Below are 18565 nucleotides of genomic sequence, written 5' to 3' on the forward strand. Positions count from 1 at the left end.
ATGCAAATCAGTACGGAAGCAGCAATTCCATGAAACAAAAACTACATATTGACAAACAACAATGTGAAAGTGCATCAATTAAAAAAAATCACAAAAATAAAAAGTAGGCCTAGTACGAAGAATTGCAGAGCTGGATCAGCAGAACTCTCGGGAAAAAAAGCCCCAAGAGTTTTCTGTGAAAAAACTGCCTGATTTCTATAACATTGTTTCTAGCTCTGTCATAATGTTTCCCTATTTTCGTTCAGCGAAGCACAAGAGCTAACTTCTGAAAATAAGTAAAAGCTGAACGAGAAAATTCTGAACTTCTTATGACTCTATACCATAGTACGCCATTACATACACGATCTATTGCAATTGACACTCTCAGCTATATTCCAACATATATTATTAAAACAAATGACTATATATCTTTTATTTTTTTACCTTCTTACGAGAGCAAATTTTACTAATACGAGAAGGATAACGGACGGTCACATCTGAAATTTGGATCTTGGCAAACTTCCGGGGCTAAAAAAGTTACGGAGATTTAAAAATTTCTTCTATGTACTAGGATGTTTCTGTGTGAAAAATACCTGAAATCAGATATTAGAAATTAATTATTGGTATAACATCAATACTTCTATTATATCTACGGACTTTGACGATATCACTAAATAAACAATAACTGAATCAAAGGTCGACAACGCTATCCTTTGCAAGTAGCTATAGCCTAGGCCTACATTTTGTTTCTACAGAAAGAGCGTGTATTAATATATGCCACCTACCCAGGTGAGTCGAAGAGACTAATATCGTCTTCCCTTTGAGATCTTCTCCCTGCATTGTTTTTCTTCTTTTAGATTAAGGCACCGAGCACGATGTTCCATCATATAAAAAGTCATAAACTTCCGGGGAACAGGCTCGGACGGATATCCAGAGGGGGTGCGGCCGGGGCACCGGGGGTTAGACACCAAACAATATTATAACAATTACATGTATGGTACTAATAATAACCTATTTATCCGCCTGTCCGCAACAATCGGACATATTTTTTTTTCTTAGGAGCCTGAACGCCCCCCCCCCCGGCCAAAATTCCTGGATCCGCCCCCTGGGGATAAGCTTTTATTTTTTTTCAGAACGCAGGAAAACCTAACTGATTAGCGCCCTCTTGTAACTGGTGGTTTTTTTTATTATACAGCTCTTTGCACGGTACGTTGGTTTACTCTAACCATGCTCTAACTTATGTAAAACTAAAAGTATTGATTGAAAAAGTAATATAGGCCTAAATTATATAAGACGAGTTCGAAATGACCATGACCAATTTGCACACTGCACTTTCTTGCGTTGCATTATTTGTAAAAATAAAGTGGGTACGTATAGGCTAGGGCAAGGGCGGATCCAGGGGGGGGGGCCAAAGGGGGCCATGGCCCCCCCCCCCCCCCCAAAACGAAACCAATTTTTTTTTTTTTTATGTGACATCGCAATAAAGGCAGGCAATGAGTACACCACCATCTTTTCCTCAAAAAAACATTGGTTAAAGTGGTCAGAAATTGCCTCAGATCGCACCACAGAGCATCTAGAATCCAAAAAAATTTCGGGGCCCTTAAGCGGGCCCCGAACCCCACGCCGTAATTTTTTTTACCCACTTTTTTGGGGGACCAAAATTTTTTTGGCCCCCCCAAAAATTGTGTTCTGGATCCGCCCTTGGGCTAGGGCCGGGGTGGGACACGTAAATGAGCATGCAGCATGCAGCGATACCGTACGAAAGTTTATCCATCCCGTGTAGGCCTAATTATAAATACACCAATTTGACCCCGGGTTCTGTATAGCTTGAGTAACTCCAGCTGACATGCTCAGTCATATTTCTTCACATGTAGCTTTAGTTTTTGTGTTAAATATCCATGTTTGCAGAATTCTGCCAGAAATCTGCCAATTTTTTTTTTTATATTCTGTCAGATTTTCTGTCCAACTCATTATTATGTCCAACTCATTAACAAAAAAAATCTGTCAAGGTTTAATAAAAAATAATAGCGGAAATCGGCTTAAACGGTCACCCTGCTCTGTTGTCTTTTGGTAGCTCCACGCCTAGCCCGACTGCGTCTGGACCATTGATCTCCATGTATATGGAGATCAATGGTCTGGCCGTACAGTACTATCGCAAGTTCTGTAGTACGGCCAGACGCCCGAAGCTTCCACAGAGACTGAATTTTTTGGGCCGCCGATGTAGCGATTTTGCTACATCTTTCGATCGCGATTATCTTTTCATCCAGGACACAAATTTCCAAAGTTAAGGTTCGTAGTCGTAGAGCAACTCATACCTTTTTGAAAAAACGTTCTTTGGTCTCAATATTTTCATCCATCTGGCCACAAGACGAATTTCAGTCATCAGATTCCACAAATATCGTCCCCCATGCGATAGTTTATGACGTTTGTCGGACACTCAGCGCGGCTGGCCATACAAACACGAGGTCATGAACTAAATAATTGCATATTCATTATCTTGCCCAAGCGCGCTCGCATAATGCATACATTACAGCGCGGCCGCCATTTTGAAATCGCATGGGGGATCGCATGGGGGACGATATTTGTGGAATCTGATGACTGAAATTCGTCTTGTGGCCAGATGGATGAAAATATTGAGACAAAAGAACGTTTTTTCGAAAAGGTATGAGTTGCTCTACGACTACGAACCTTAACTTTGGAAATTTGTGTCCTGGATGAAAAGATAATCGCGATCGAAAGATGTAGCAAAATCGCTACATCGGCGGCCCAAAAAATTCAGTCTCTGTGGAAGCATCGGGCGTCTGGCCGTACTACAGAGCTTGCGATAGTACTGTACGGCCAGACGCAGTCGGGCTACTCCACGCCCAAAACCTTTTCATCAAACAAGTTGGTCATGTCAGTGTGTGAGCCTTGACAACTGTTATTATAACACTCATCATTCAGAGTGTACTTATACAGGTGTCACGTACATCATGATCACAGTTTGCACCAGTGTGTTGAAAATGAAGGGGCGGAGTCCAGGAGCCATTGAAGTAGAGAGTCCACAGTCCACATTCCACTGTCAAAACAATGCATAGTTCATATGGATGTGAATGATTATTTGGCCAACTCATGACACCGCTTGAAATATGCTTAGTCATTAGGCGAAGTAAAAAAAAAAACATGTTTAGCGTCCCCGCCCGCTTCCTTTTTAGAGGCCGCCTCCTTTTTTTTTTTTTTTTTTTTTTTTTAAGACAAAAATTGATAAATTTTAACGATCTCTGACGAAAGAAATCATATTTTTAGACTTTTATACCGTGTGTAAAGCTGTGGAAATAGTCAATGAGTCCAAGTGGCGGCCATTTTGAAAAAAGCTGGTAACCATCTTGAAAAATAGCCCGGCTGCGTTGTCTTGAAAAATGTGTCGGGCGGCCATTTTGAAAAAAAAAAAAAAAAAAAAAGGGCCTCCTCCTTCCTTTTTGTCAAAGAGGCAGGACGCTAAACATGTTTTTTTTTTATTTTGCCTTATCAGTTGTACTTAAGGCCTGCATGAAGTAAGCTTTTCAAAGTGTTCAACTTCATGTAAATTCAAACATAGTTTTTGGATTACAGTTGAACCCTGATAAGAAGAGCACTGCCACTGAGAATTACAACATCCTGCTTATATTACGAGCAACATTTTAGGTCCCAAGTCTTTGTTTTCCATTACTGTTATTCCCAAAGTACCTGTTATAAGTATAACAAGTCCCAAGGACCTTGTTACAAAGGCACTCGACTGTACTTGCTTGTTAAACAGGATCCTGTACAGATACCTTTTGCAAACTTTAAGTTCTTTACACATCGGCTTCTTTTTTCAATCTCAATTTGTTGAATTGCAGAAAGTTGCCATAGTCCAAGATGAGCCTACTCTTTCCCGTGTTTGTCATCGCGGCTGCGGTGTTTACTGCCTGCTACGTGCTGCTGTATTTCATCTATAAACCCTGGAAGCGATTTCAGTACTTCAGCAAGGAGATCCCCGGCCCGGCTGCCTTGCCGCTCATAGGCAACGCACATCAGTTGGATCCCAATCCCCAAAGTAAGTTTGGTGTGCTCCAACTTCACCAACAAGCTTGACAAGTATTTGGAAAATCATCATAATACAATGAATGAGGCTTTGCCAGCTGCTTTGCTGCCTGTCGTTGGCCCTGTGGGAACGGAGAGTTAGCTTCGCGGCATGAAAAATGCCTGCGGCACACGCATGCGATCACCCCTGGTTATGTTACATACGTAGTGTGGAAATTCTTTTGTTTTCGTGTAATTAAGAAAAACCTTTTAAAAAAAACTCATGTTACTCATACTGTGAAAACTCTTACAACCCAAGTTTGTTTTCTATGATTCTCTTCAGTGTTTTTGTTCCTTTTGTCACGGATAAACCTAACTCCAAAATGCCTCTTAACCTGTTTTTCAGAGAGGGGGAAACAATGTCCACACCGAGTCGCTGCTGCTTGGTTTTATGTGGACCTCTTTTGTTAGGAAGTTGGCCACACAGTGAATGTAATGCTTGTACAACTCGAGAACACACACACAAATGTTTGAGTTTTTTTGGGGGGGGGAGGCGTGTTGGAAATTTTGGATTCTCTAAACATGCATCTTTGCTGACTAACTAGCATTTTCCTCTCTTTTTTCTAATTGCAGAGTTCTACCAGCAGATCCTGCAATACTGCCGAGATTTTCCCAAATTCTTCAGGATTATGCTGGGGCTCATCCCCATGATTGTGATCACCAATGCCAAGGATGCAGAGGTGAATTTACAAAACGGTTCTTTTCGGAATCGAGGGTAAAGATTTTCAGCCGTCGGATTGTCAACATTGTTGTCTAAAATACTTCCCTGACGCCTCTGTTCTTGAACAAAGTAGCTATAGTTACGGAAGCCGTGACATTATTGTCCAACTGCTATATAGTTACAGAATTGCTACATACATTTCAAATCCACATGAGGTTTTACATTTGTAAAAGTTGAACAAAGAAATTGATTGGAGCAGGGTTCGAACCTGCGACCTCCGGTTTGCCGTTCCGGTTTACATTTGCTTACCAACTGAAGCATATATGCATGATGATCGACTTCTGTAAAAAAAAAAAATAGCAACAGTGTTTCTTCATAAGACAAAGTTTACAATTGCACCATGTATTATAAATCTCTGAAATCACCTTTATTGTAATTTGTCGACTAAATTTTTCGTCTGACAATATTGCCCATGCTGCACAATGTTCTGTATATGTCCATTTCATTCATGTTTATTTTAGGTCCTGTTTAGCAGTACGAAACACATCACCAAGGGTTTCGTGTACGATTTCCTTCAGCCGTGGCTGGGCACTGGTCTGCTTACAAGGTAGCTACTGCTGGGCGAATAGCTCGATTACCCCAGTACTTTTAGGCTACTCGTTGTTGTACTCATGGTTTTTCATCTACTCGAGTACTCATCCTGGTGCGAGTAGAAACAGCTACTCTTGAGAAGCATTTTAGGGTTTGGGGTTCACGGCTTAATACGTCCCCTGCAAACAGGGAATCACTCCCTCCACCTCTCTCTCCCTAGGATTCCATTCGTCCCACCCAAAAAAAATTCAAGGAAATGACTCAAAACGTCTCACAGTAAGGATAACTCAGTGCTGAAGAATGTGGTGTGACTTGCATGCTATTTGCCTGCAGTTACTGTGAGTACTCGACTACTCGCGAGTGATATCTTTGCGAGTACTCGAGTAGAAAAATCCACTACTCGCCCAGGCCCAAAGGTATAGTATGTTATAGTATGGATGGAAATCGGTGTGTTGAACGCTTCAATGCTGCTCCTAAAAAGATGAACTTTGACCTTGACTTTTTTTTTTCCCCTCCGCAGCAAGGGCAGTAAGTGGTTCCGCCGTCGCAAGATGCTGACGCCGACCTTCCATTTCAGCATCCTGAACGGTTTCCTGGTGACATTCAATGAGAAGACGGACATCTTGGGAGCGAGGTTGAAGGCGTTGGCAGACGGCCAAGTGTTCGATATTTTCCCTATCATAACGCAGTGCTCACTGGATATTATATGTGGTAAGATATTACACAAATATTGAAGGTTTGCGAGTGCAATAGTAAGAATAAGTGCATGACATGACGGATGGAATGTTCCATTCCACGAGGCACAGTCGACCGGAATGGAATATTCCATCTGTCACTGAATGGAATGATTCTTACCATTGCACTTTATACAATATGCCTGAATAAATCCTCATCGTCTGATTGGTTACTAGTGTAATGGAATTTCTGTTTACCATGCAATAGAACTCCTTTTCTTGCAGTGTGTCTGGGCATGGGTTGGGACGAATAATTGAATGACATGTGATCAACGACCAACCAATCATCTGATGGGGATTTATTCAGGCGTTGTACATAGATTCAATCAATTATCAAATGTCAGAATACTTTTCAAATATGAATTTCGGAAATTTGAATGCTATTAAAAAGAGAAAAACAAATTCATAAGTCTAGACGTGTCTTGCTCTTTCATTTTCAGAGACTGCGATGGGAAAGAATATCCATGCACAGGAAGACGGCCAGAATGAATATATGCAGGCAGTTATCAAGTAAGTTACATAGGCAAATAAGCTGCCTTCTAATACATTTATCGATAAGCCCTAAACTATAGTATATCAACATATAAACATATTAACATCTTTACAGGATGAGCGAGCTAGCCCTGGACAGGATGAAATACCCCTGGTTATGGCCCAACATGCTGTATGGCATCTTGCCGAATGGCAGACGACAAGCAGAATGCTTGAAGGTCCTTCACGACACAACAAACCAGGTAGTTACAACTTAGATTTGGGTTGGAAAATTGGGGGGCAATTGTGGAGCACTGTGGTCTAACAGTTACAATGCTCGACCCACGTGCCTTGGTATGTGGGTATGAATCTTGGCAAGGAACATGGTGCTTGTCTTCTTAGGCAAGACACTTTACTACAATTGCCTCTCTCCACCCAGGAGCATGAACGGGTACCTGTGAGGATAGAGACCAGATCGTGCTGATCTAGAGCTGCTGCAGAAAAATGGTCTCATAGCCTGACGAACAGGGGTTAAACTGAAAAGCACTTTGCGACCGTTGGTATGAGCGCCATATACAGTCGAGTCTCGTTCATACAAACTCGTTCGGACCTAGCCAAATTGTTTGTTATATCAGAGTTTTGTATTAAGAGGAACATCAGTCCCATTCATTGTGCACATAAATGCACAGTCGGGACCAATGCCTTATGTTTGTTATAACCAGAATTTTGTATTAACAGAGTTTGTACTAACGAGAGTCGACCGTAAACACCATTAGCCTATTATCATCATTGTCTTACATTTTAGGTAATTCAGGAGCGAAGCCAGGACTTTGTCAACCTCCATCCCAGAGGTCTGGATGACCAGTCGGCCGATCAGCCCAAGAAACGTCTGGCGTTTCTGGATCTGCTGCTCCACATGAAACAAGAGGACGAGACGGTCACATTTGACGACATTAGGGAGGAGGTGGACACGTTCATGTTTGAGGTAAAGATTATTACACAAACCTACGCAAGTCAGGATTCTTCTCCAAACTTTTCCAGGTTTACATCAAAACTAAGTTTGCAGTGAATTTATTTTGTATAATAAATCACAGAGCTCGTATCGGTGCAGCAATTGACAACAAATTTAATGTTCGGAAAGGAGAATTTGCATCTTCTCCAGAAGATGGACATTTTTCATCTCTAGAATTATCTCTTCTCTAAACATCTTATTAGAAGCGTACATGTGGAAATTGACGATTGATTAAATGGCACTAAAGAGGCTGAACAATTTCATTTAACTTAAATCCCCCCGCCTTTTTTTAAACTCAATCCCCCCTTTTTTCAAATTTCAGTCGAGGGTTGTATTAAAGATGAGATGTTATTGGTCGATTATCCATTTGTTTCCAGGGTCATGACACGACGGCAGCTGGTGCATCTTGGTGTCTGTACCTCCTGGGTCGACATCCCGAGATACAACGCAGGGTTCACGAAGAACTGGATGAAGTATTTGGTAAGTTACAAAAATTGACGAATGTACAATGTTCCTGTAAGACGAGCATTATGTTACATACGAAATGCATTTTGAGAAACTTTAAAGGGCATTGCCTCTCCTCATCCCATAGACCTGTGTGTTAATTCCAGCCAGATGCAGCCTTAGTCTGAACGAGCTTGTTTAATGTCCCCGACCCCTGACCCGTGACCTTAACCATTAACCTGGACTTGTCTTGCTCCTAGGTGACAACCAGGAGCCAGCTACATCGGACCAGCTTCAACGACTCCACTACCTGACCTGCGTCGTCAAGGAGACGCTCCGCATCTTCCCCTCGGTGCCGTTCATTGCGCGCATCCTCGAGGAAGACTGCGTGTTGGGTGAGACGCGGCTTAAATATGATCTGAAGAACTTGTTACACATTCATGTTATTCAGTGTTGTATTCGAGTACTTTTACCCCGAGTCTCCGAGTACAAGTACTTGTACTTCCGAGTACGAGTATTTGTATTCCGAGTACGAGTACGACCATACGGCAAATGTTTCATTGTGCGTAATTGGCCCAGGCCCAGTCAGACCAATATACAGACCCACTCACAGCTAGCTGTTAAATGTGTTTGTCTGGACGTGCACAGAGGAAAATCAGGAAACTTCGATTTCTCCGCAAGCCAATCAACCATTTCAAACTGAAAGTATCGATAAAATAAGGCCGTGGTAAGGCAAGCTATACCATTTTTTTTTTTTCGAGTGCTGCTTTCCGAGTACGAGTACTTTGATGATCGAGTTCAATTTTGACATGCCGAGTACGAGTACTTTGGCATTCGAGTACGAGTACTCTAAAAAAAGTACTCGAGTAGTACGAGTACTGTAACACTGATGTTATTATTATTTCATGCACGAATGCTCACAACGACTACCATTTGTCATGGTGTGTTAGCCATTTTGTGACAGTACAGGGGTAACAGGCAGGGCAGTTTGGGGTTAAAATGTAGCAAGCCAACATATACCGGTAGCAGTGTTTACTTTGTGGCACACTATGTAAGTTCCATGTTCAAGAGTTAATGACCAACTCTCCCCCCCCCCCCTATTTTTTGACACAGGTGGCCACAAGATTCCCAGCGGCACCAACGTCTGTGTTCTGATAACAGGTCTGCATCGCGATCCGGACGTCTTCCTGAATCCTGAAGAGTTTGATCCGGATAGATTCCTTCAACAGAACTGTCTCAACCGTCACCCGTACGCCTACGTGCCTTTCTCCGCTGGTGCTAGAAACTGTATTGGTAAGTGCAAATTTTATGTACGTGTTCATCTTTTCAAAACCGTGGACGAAAAATACCAGAGAACAAAAGAGAACAATATTGTTTTTAAAAGTTGAACATGTTTCGTAACATTTTGATAAGAACACTTTTTACCTGTTAATTTTTTTTTCCTTTTGTGAGAATATACAAGATATATAATTGAGTCAGTCACAATAATCTTAAATCAATTACCATATCGTAAAAAACAGCCCAATGGATTCTCACATCCAAACATTGATCGGTATGGGTTTTTTTTTCTTGTGTGTTCGCAGGTCAGCGCTTTGCCATGATGGAAGAGAAGGTCATTGTGTCTTCAGTCCTGCGACGTTTCAACATCGAGTCCGTCCAATCTAGAGACGAGGTATTCCCGATTGGAGAGTTGATTCTGCGCCCTAGTGCAGGCATCAAGGTCAAACTTAGCCCCAGGGTTTAAGTTTGTTTAGCCACAAAAGAACTTCATTGTCCGTTAATCAATTCTTAACCAGTTCGCGCCGGAGGCCGTGTATAAACCCATAGGTTTTGCAGTATTCGGAACGGATGATGGAAAAACACGCAATGAGCGAGGCCGGAAATCTGTCAGCGACCTGCACTCGGCGGGCAAGGCAGGAGATATGAGTGTGCTGCCTGAGGGTGAAGGCTTCAACCCGCCTGGCTTGAGGTCGAGTGAAAAGCAATCTCGCGCCTCGTTCCGTTCTTGTCAAAATAATCCCGGCGTGAACTGGTTAAAAAAAAGAGTATAAGTGATGGTGCTTTCATTTTTAATTGACAAGCAGGCAAATTATTGCCTAGAATTAAAGCTTTTTAGAAATTAGTGATGATCTTTATCAGTAAAACTGATCACTCTAGATTTTTACTTTAAGTGTAATTTGCACAGTTGAACTTTTTAGCTGTAAAGGTTAAAGAAAAATGGCAGGGTGGCATGTAATACTTTTTTTTTTATCTATTCCATGTACATGTAGTTGCAATAGGACACAAATGTATAAGCAAAACCAAAGAAATGTACGTTTTTACAATTATTGGAAATCCGAGTTTGTTTCTTAAATTATTGATTTATACATGTATGTAATGCATGATAAATTGTATGTTGATGGGTATTTTAGCATCATGTTTTTGGCATCATTTTTGACTAAAATTCATGTACACAAATATATACTTGATATTAGTTTATTAACCATTTTTGACAAGTGTGTGATAATTCAGTGGGAACAATACTTATTTGTAAAAAAAAAAGCACTTTGAAGCCATATCAGAGTAGAGTAAAATTGGTTTACTGGTGAACTGTTTATGACAAATTATACATTTGAATGTAATTTATTCAAAATGGTTAGCTGTTGGAATTAAATGCATTGTTTAATTAAAGATAAACATGTATATCCTTTGAAAAAAAATATTGGTGGTGTGTGCATGATTACCCAATTACCAATTATTATCCAATATCACCCATTTATTTGTACACAGACCGGGAAATGTGGTCATCTTCGGTTTAGAACTGACTTATTAAGCCTTAAAAAAAAACACCCAAAAACCCAAAAATACACCTTGGGGCATAAAACTATTAGTTAAAAACATGTTCACCGTGATGCTCCACAAATAACCGAACTGGTTCAAAGTCTGAAGCATTTTACACAAAGATACAGGTAAAACGGCTTTAAAAGAAACTTAAATGTTCAAGGAATTTATAGACAATTCAACTTCTTTGGTTTATAGTGTATGCAAATGCACAGCAAAATTTGACATCAAGAAACAAGACACGTGGTTGGCAAACTTTTTGCCAGATTTGACAAACTTTTTTGCCAGATTTGACATTCGTCCCACATTTCATTAACCCTATTACCTTCCCAAATCCTCTTTGAAAATTGGAGGATTTTGCAGGATTGAGGCTATAAGGCAAAAATGTGTGGCTGATTTTGGAGGATGCACTGTGTCAAGGTCTTAGGCCAGACCTTGTGTTGTTTATGCTCAGCCGTGCATACATTTAGGCCTAAATTATACTTGAAATCCTCCGCACTTGCTCTGCCTCAACATATTGAGAGTGATTGCTGGAGGATTTTGCAGGATGGAGGTAGTGCTCACTCCTTCAAGGACCACATTCAAGAAATAACGGCAGATTTTGGAGGATTGAGGCTGTATGCTATTTTTTCTACATGGAGGCAGTTGGAGGATTTTGCAGGATGGAGGTTACATCTTAGCGAAAATGCCTAGGGAGTTAGGGTTGATGCGAAACTAGCCGAAAGTTAGCATGATGGCACATCTTATAGGTGGGTGTGATTACATCAGCTGATGAAAACAGCTATGAATTTGCACACCAGTTTCCACTGGTTGCTTCGTCTTACCATTCAGCACTCCAGACTCAAGAACCATTGAGTGTCAAGAACATAAGTCTGGGAGCTAGACAAGCCAATGTCGAAAATTCCTGGATGTTCACGCTCATCTTTTGCGCCGCCAAGAAACATTGTCAATGTTATTTTTTTTGTAAAGTGGAATAATCCTCTTATGCAAACAAGCTTGGACACTTATTTTGAGCCGCGCAACATGCTACACTAGCTTTTAATACAAGCTTGGAGATTATTTACACGCTCGCCTTTTTTCCCGTCACCGCGTCACTTCTTGGTCTTGACGATTTTGTTGTTGGCTTTCCGCGGCGGGGCCCACCTCAAGCTTGAGGTGTCGATGGTCAGGCGAGGGCGCTTGTACTGCGCGCTCTTCAGGTGCTCCTCCACGAGTTTGGGCGTGACGCAGATGACGTGCTGGCCCTTCCAGTACTTGACCATGTTGAGGGATTGCAGCGTCGTGATGATGTCGTTCTGTGCAATGCTCGTCATGTTGCTGTGGTACAACAATAAAATAACGATGGACAAAGATCAGTCAAATAAATACACATTTTACTGACATTTTTTTAAAGTATGACCAATCCGTCTGATGAATTTGCAGGGTCAAATTGAACACATACAAGGTTGGCAGCTGCGAAAGGAAAGTCTACAAAACAAAATTTCAGGACTTTTCAAAAATACATACATAAAAAAAAAAAATTGAAAAAGTGTGCATTGAAAGTTGCAAAAGCGAATTTTGGTAGAAAAGGTAAAAGCACCAATACCAGAGCACAAGAAAGCTTTAATTCAAAAATTAATTTTTTTCACGTTTATTTGTTAGCTGGTAAAAATATACTTTACAGAGGGTAAATTACAGTTGGTGAACTGCAGTAGGTGTCTCAACTTTGCTTCTGGGATTACATGGAATATTTTCTGTACAGAAGTGTTTAAAAAAACTAAAAGAAATTGAGCCCTCACCTGAGATCTCGAATGGAGAGAGTTCCTTTGAAGTCCCGCAGTATCTCCAGCAGGACCCAGGACCAGTAGCTGCGATAGCTCAGCTTGCCCAGGTCCGAGAGGGGCTTCTCTGGCGATCCTACGGTGCCTTCATACTTGGACAACTCGTAGCCTGAAGAACAAAATAAGTCATTGTGTAAAATGGGCACCAATAATCATTGATGGAAAAGGCCAATTCTTGATTTCTGGCCTATTATTAATGATATTCAAATGTCCAATCTTGATCTTGACTGAGCTACCATCGTCACCTAACCAAAAGCCATTATCTAATTGGTCAATGCACACTTTTTGAAGGACAGGCAGGACGGTTGATTGGTCACCAGCGAAGCATTCATCCTCGGTAGGTTGGTCTAAAATGCTTAACAAGACTAGTTCAACCACTGTCTGCTAAAATTTGGTTACCCATAGTTCTAAACTGAATTTTTCCAGAGAAAACTTGTGGGCTGATCTTTGAATACTCACTGAATGCGATCAGGAACTTGCCGTAACCTTTTCTCTGGAATGGCGGAAGGGTCAGGATGCATGCCACGTTGTTACCGTCTGGAGATTCCTTCTCCTATGACAAAACAAATTTCCAAATCGTCTTAAAAATTTTCTTATTTTTATTTGTTTGTTTTCCTGATGATGCAAACAAGGATTCCTCAAAAAGTGCATGGGCTCTGTAGCTAGAAAGCCTGGGAGAACATAATGGTAGATGATGAGGAAGAAATGACCGTTTTAAGAGGCCGGACGAAATGAAAACCCTGAACGATATTTCAAGGGGGAAACCTATGAAATTGAGGAAAGTTTGAAAACCCAATATTTACTCATTGTGACTTAGGTAGGATTGGAACCAGGGTCAACGGTTTAGAAGGTGAGAGAAGTACCACAGCAACTTCCTTACTCCCAAAAAAAATTGAAAAGTTACTTTTCAAAAAATAAGATCAGGGTAGTATAAGATGGAATTTACGTCGGGGAGATGTAAATTTTATTCAGGATTTTGCCCTTTGCAAAAAAAAATCTTATCGAGGAAAGGTAAAACCCAATATAAAAGATCAGGGTAAATTTCCCATTCCCCCCCCCCCCCATTTTTTTTACCCACCAGGGATCATTAGTTTTGAGTTAACCATCTTCTCACGCCATCTGGGATAGAAGAAATCAATGTAAGATTTCCGACTAGACTCACTTTTGAGAAATAGCCCACCAGATGAGCACCCTGTCGATCCACCTCGGTCAGGACATAGAAGAGAAATGGCTCTACGTCAAAGTACAACGTCTTGTGGTCCAGGAAGAGCTTGGCGAGCAGACACATATTCTGGCAGTAGATCTGTGAAGATTAAACACATTTTTGACGGGTGAAATTCCTCAACATCATAACAAGTGTGCGGACTATGAGCAGGAGTCCACGTTAAGCCCATGACAATTCTGTGACTTTAACGGGGACTTCTGTGGACTTGTGATGGACTTGACCACAACACTTACGACGTTGTACTTATCTTAGGCCAAAAAAAAAAAGTCTCCGGTTTCTGGTATGCGCGCGCGTCGCCGTAGCCATGCGTGTCAGCAAAATGAAAAGGTTTTTTGTTCAATGAAAGATGATGTCTCAAAACCGCCAAACTCACTGGTTTGACTGGAATCCTGCTGCTGCACAATTTTAACCTGTTTTTAGATGGGGTTATGGTCGGGAATAAGCTTTATGTGGCCTCTCTGGACTCCCATATATTTGCACTAAGTTTAGTCAGACACCATTTGCAGTCATCAGACGACATTTGAAGCAAAAAAATCAGGTAAAAAAAAAAAAAAAGCCACGTCGCCGCACCACTTTTTGGGCAAGCTCCATACCAGAAACCGGTTACTTTTTTGGGGGGCCTTAAGCATGGCACTGCCATTTTCAGTGTGACACGTGGTTTTCAAGCGTGTTGGACAATTGTTTGTTGAGGAAAAATTCTACATTTTATTTAAGTCTTGTAGGGGGGGGGGAGGTGTCGTGCTTGCTGCAACCACTTATTTATTAACCCTCCTGCTATTTAAGCAGTCACGGACAATCACAATTCACTTCCCCTGATTTACTTTTAACAACGGCTAGTCACCAGCAGTCAGATCATACTCAAGCAGATACTTTGCCCAGTCAAACTGGGTCAACAGACAACACAGGCAAGTTGTGGTCACAGCTGTGTTATCACTCACACGGAGTCAAAGCATAGCTGTATCAAGTTACTTAAGCAGTCCAAGGCAGTCAATCCTGCTTTATGTGGGCTGGGAATTCTTACAGGTTGTAAACAGTCACTTGATTGGTTTTGACTGCAAGAACAACTTGGCACAGAAAGTATGGAGGGTTAAAAACGGTAAATTTGACACACACACACCTTATGATCTCTGCCGTCTACCTCATAGACTGAGATGGTTCCCTTTCTGTAGATTTCCCGCCCCGGTGGTTGTCTCCTTATGCATTCACCCTGGATGTCAACACAAACAAGCAACATATAAAGTGGAATTCATCGAACGAAACTAGAAGCCTTTTTTTGTGGCGGTGTCACTCTCACGCTTATGCCGCATGCGTTCTTAAAGACGGGGCGCGCACGCATCTTGGTAGCCCATTGGTCGAAGGAGCACGGAGTGCGCGCGAATTACCAGAGCGCAACTCACACGAGCCTGGTGCTACCCCAGAAAATGGCTATCGGTGAATTACTCTACAAGTCTAACAGTGCAAAGTTGGAACGATCGAGTCATCTTTAACCCTAACCCTCCTCGATCCTCCAAAATCCTCCTTGTGGTTTTGGGGGATTTTGGAGGATTGAGGCTGAATGGTATTTTTTTAGAAAAGGATTTTGGAGGATTGAGGCTGAATGGTATTTTGAGGCAGGACTGTCTGATGATTTTGAAGGATTGAGGGGCTGGGTACCCTTCATTTGAACATAAGTGCAACATTTTTGGATGAGGAAGATTTTGGAGGATTGAGGATGAATGCATTTTGAGGCAGGACTGTCTGAAAATTTTGAAGAATTTAGGCGCTGTTGTAAAACTTTGGAGGATTTTGGAGGATTGAGGATGGTTCCTAGCAATAAGGCCTAGGGGTTAGGGTTAAACCGTGGCTGTTTTTACCACAAAACACATGCATCATTTAAAACGAGGGGAGGGTTAGGAGAAGTATTGTTAAGACTTAATTTCCACAGCAATCGGAATATTTACCAAGTGTCTTCTAAATGTCTTCTCAAATTTCATGTACTTGAGGCAGTATTCACAGATCCACAGCCGGGGCTGTTTGCCGTAGTCCTCGGGGAACGGAGAGAAGTACCAGGAATCAATCTCGTATCGGCCAATCTGCACCCGATCCACATACTTCACTTTGGTGATCTGAAGCAAAAAAAAAAAAGGAAATGAATTTCGAAATCTTATTTACACATGCGATCCAAACTGAGAAACAATAAAAGATCAGCAATCATGTGACTGAGTACATCAAAAGAGTGGGGATGGTGGGGGGGGGGGGGGGGGGGGGGGGGGAGAGGGAAAGGGGGGTTTTATTTGAATACTCACTGCTTCATGTTCTCTCTCCAATGCTGCAGTGGTAGGATCCATCTCAGCGTAACTCTGCAAAGATAACAAACCAAATCAAAATACGATCAGGATAGAATATTGTAAAAAGATAATTTGAGCTTGGATTCTGAAAAGGGCCATTCATATTTGCCTTGTAACAAAAAGTTCTCAAGCTAGCAAACGTAGAACAAGGGGAAAATGCTATAGGGTACAACCAGTATACTTCCAGAACTGTAAGGTTTTACACACATAGCAGGAAATTCTCAATTTTTTTCGGACCTCCAAACCCTCCTGTCCCGAAGTGTGACTCACGATATGAAAAGAAAGCCACGCTGTAGCCGGTCAAGAGAATTGAAGTGCCCTCAGTCGACGGCCAATGATGACAGACAGCCGAGTGCGAGACTCCTTTGATCCCGGTGAAGGAAATTCCGGTAAATTTCACATTTTTGTTTGGCATTTTAGGGATTTCAGCCCACCCTAGAGGTACCAATCCACAGCAAGATAGGGCCTAATACTTGTGAAATACTGAGGCCGAAGTTTTGTGACAGGAGAGTTTTGGAGGTCAAAAAAAGTCGAGAATTTTCTGCTACAGCAACTTCACTTGGTCCATCTGCAAGGTTTGTTAAAACCTTAGAGTTCTGGAAGAGCAACCAGTACATATTCCTTTCAACAAGACTAGCATGCCATGTCAAGCTTAATCCAAAAGTCTCAGTTGATGACTTTATTTATAATCAGTGACTCGGGGAGTCAGTCAGTCAGTGAGTTAGCAATTCGGTTGATCAGTCAGCAGGACTACCTTTTGGACGTGATTGATCTCATCATGCTTTCTCTTCTGGTTACGAGTGATCTTCCTGTCGGGCTGGTCATCAAAGATGACGGCCGATTCCCCAGCCTTGGTCTCCGACGGCTCCTGTACAATGTTGAGTTTCTCCGTGCCGATCCATTCATCCATGCGGCGATTCACTACAGACAAAGCAGAATTTACCCAACAGAGCCTTGTTTGCAATTGTGTTCAGTATAATAAGGAGATGCTCAATACCTCGGACATTTTTGCAAGATTTCTTAAACACACCAAAATATACCGCTTCACAAGAACCCAGTTGCTAATTTCTTTGTATTTAAAAGACTCTACCTTCCTCTTTAATACCTGTTAAATCCCTTGTGAGTGGGCTATGTGACAGCATGAATAAACGTTTATGAAATATCTATTTAAGTTTATGTAATGGATTTCACTTACAGCCTTTGTAGTGGACGTAAAACTCTCGGCGACCCCCCTCCATCTCGTTACTACGAGTCTGCACAATCTCTGCATTATCTGTTGAAAAAAGAATATCAATTTGTCAAAAAGGGTAAATATTTGAAATTAAGGCAAAATTTGAAAGTTAGAAATTTCAAGGATAACATTGGAAAGTGAATTCATTGTTACCAATGCCAAACTCCACAGTCACGTAAAAACACTTGATTTACTTACGCGTCATACAATTTCTCCAGCACGTTAAGTACTTACTTATGAAGCTTTCTGTGAATCTACAGACATGACAGACAAGCCGAAGATCTGGCATTCCGAAGAAATTTGAGGAAAAACAACAAAACAAACATGCACAACTTGGTACCCGCCCGTTCAACTTCACCATCGGCATCGAGCATGTTGATTCTCATGTCATGCATGTAATGGTTGTCTGTTTATGAATAGGTTTGTTCAATCAAACTAGTCTAACTAGGCCTAGTTCAATAAACATGCAATTAATGATGCATATGAACGACAGTGAAAGTGGAAATTTATGATAAGGAAGCTTACAAAAAATCTTAACTTCTCCTTTAAGTGACGACAAAGACAATATATGTGTACATGTACATCTTCCAATTCAAACCTCCCATAACCAATACTGTAGTGTAGGCCTTTGTACTTCAATATGCGTGTCCGGAAACTGGACAAGGCAAAACAGACAAAAACAACAACGGCCAATGCCATTCATGCAATGCCAACTTACGCCACGTATCATTTGTCCTCCGAACAAGACACGTTTCGCCGATCTTTAGATCCGACGACTGCTCGTCCATTTCAACGATTTTACTGCCGCCATTATGGTTGACGTTTTCTTTGCCTTCTGCCATGTGTATTCTGTTTACTGGTTGAGTTTCTGTCGTGTTTTTCGTAGCCGCGTTCGCGTGTTGAGTTTGGGTTTCGGCCATGTTGTTGTGTTGCAGAGTCGACTCTTTAAAACCCGAACCGCATCGGACACTCACTTATCGATTCCATTGGTTGTAGTAGGTGGGCGGAGTTACAGTTGGGGGGGGGGTCTGGGCATTTTTTTTTCGCACAAAATTATTTTAAAAAAAACTTGTGGCCACAAAAAACAGTTGCCCTTGTTTTTCTCTCAAAGAATCTGAGTGCTTTGCCATCAACTAGCAGTAATTTTCCTAACCGTATGTGGAGTGGTTT

At 41.6% G+C, this 18565-nt stretch overlaps 2 protein-coding genes across 9 annotated transcripts; one reads left to right on the forward strand and one right to left on the reverse strand.

The window, feature by feature from the left end:
* Window positions 1–751: 751 nt before the first annotated feature.
* On the forward strand, window positions 752–10799 carry LOC119732387 (cytochrome P450 4V2-like). 8 transcript variants are annotated; one of them, XM_038205862.1, is made up of 12 exons: window positions 752–768; window positions 3837–4033; window positions 4633–4739; window positions 5242–5327; window positions 5832–6022; window positions 6486–6555; window positions 6653–6779; window positions 7322–7501; window positions 7906–8008; window positions 8233–8367; window positions 9086–9265; window positions 9556–10799. In XM_038205862.1, exons 2-12 carry the CDS (start codon window positions 3856–3858, stop codon window positions 9714–9716), a joined length of 1518 nt encoding a protein of 505 aa, XP_038061790.1. In that variant the 5' UTR covers window positions 752–768; window positions 3837–3855; the 3' UTR covers window positions 9717–10799. The 8 variants fall into 8 exon arrangements, with proteins under 8 accessions (XP_038061790.1, XP_038061788.1, XP_038061791.1 ...); XM_038205860.1 differs by lacking the exon at window positions 752–768 and adding an exon at window positions 2624–2641; XM_038205863.1 differs by lacking the exon at window positions 752–768 and adding an exon at window positions 2858–2874.
* Window positions 10800–11424: 625 nt separating this feature from the next.
* Window positions 11425–18330, reverse strand: LOC119732390 (histone acetyltransferase KAT8-like). The gene is made up of 10 exons (XM_038205868.1): window positions 18114–18330; window positions 17360–17437; window positions 16919–17085; window positions 16123–16176; window positions 15778–15942; window positions 14955–15044; window positions 13775–13915; window positions 13072–13165; window positions 12571–12721; window positions 11425–12109 (listed from the first exon to the last, which is right to left on the reverse strand). The coding sequence occupies exons 1-10, from the start codon at window positions 18313–18315 to the stop codon at window positions 11884–11886; spliced, it is 1368 nt and encodes a 455-aa protein (XP_038061796.1). The 5' UTR covers window positions 18316–18330; the 3' UTR covers window positions 11425–11883.
* Between the last annotated feature and the right edge of the window lie 235 nt (window positions 18331–18565).

The sequence above is a fragment of the Patiria miniata genome, unplaced genomic scaffold (genome assembly GCF_015706575.1).
Source record: "Patiria miniata isolate m_02_andy unplaced genomic scaffold, ASM1570657v1 HiC_scaffold_24, whole genome shotgun sequence".
Lineage (NCBI taxonomy): Eukaryota > Metazoa > Echinodermata > Asteroidea > Valvatida > Asterinidae > Patiria > Patiria miniata.

Bases quoted from the DNA above. Each gene is read 5' to 3' on its own strand.
- LOC119732387 (XM_038205862.1), top strand. From the start codon at position 3,856: ATGAGCCTACTCTTTCCCGTGTTTGTCATCGCGGCTGCGGTGTTTACT. The intron at 6,023-6,485 runs GTAAGATATTAC...TTTCATTTTCAG, and splicing joins CTCACTGGATATTATATGTG to AGACTGCGATGGGAAAGAAT. The intron at 8,009-8,232 runs GTAAGTTACAAA...TCTTGCTCCTAG, and splicing joins AGAACTGGATGAAGTATTTG to GTGACAACCAGGAGCCAGCT.
- LOC119732390 (XM_038205868.1), bottom strand. From the start codon at position 18,315: ATGGCCGAAACCCAAACTCAACACGCGAACGCGGCTACGAAAAACACG. The intron at 17,086-17,359 runs GTAAGTGAAATC...CTTTGTCTGTAG, and splicing joins TTACGTCCACTACAAAGGCT to TGAATCGCCGCATGGATGAA. The intron at 13,166-13,774 runs GTGAGTCTAGTC...GTTTTGTCATAG, and splicing joins TGGTGGGCTATTTCTCAAAA to GAGAAGGAATCTCCAGACGG.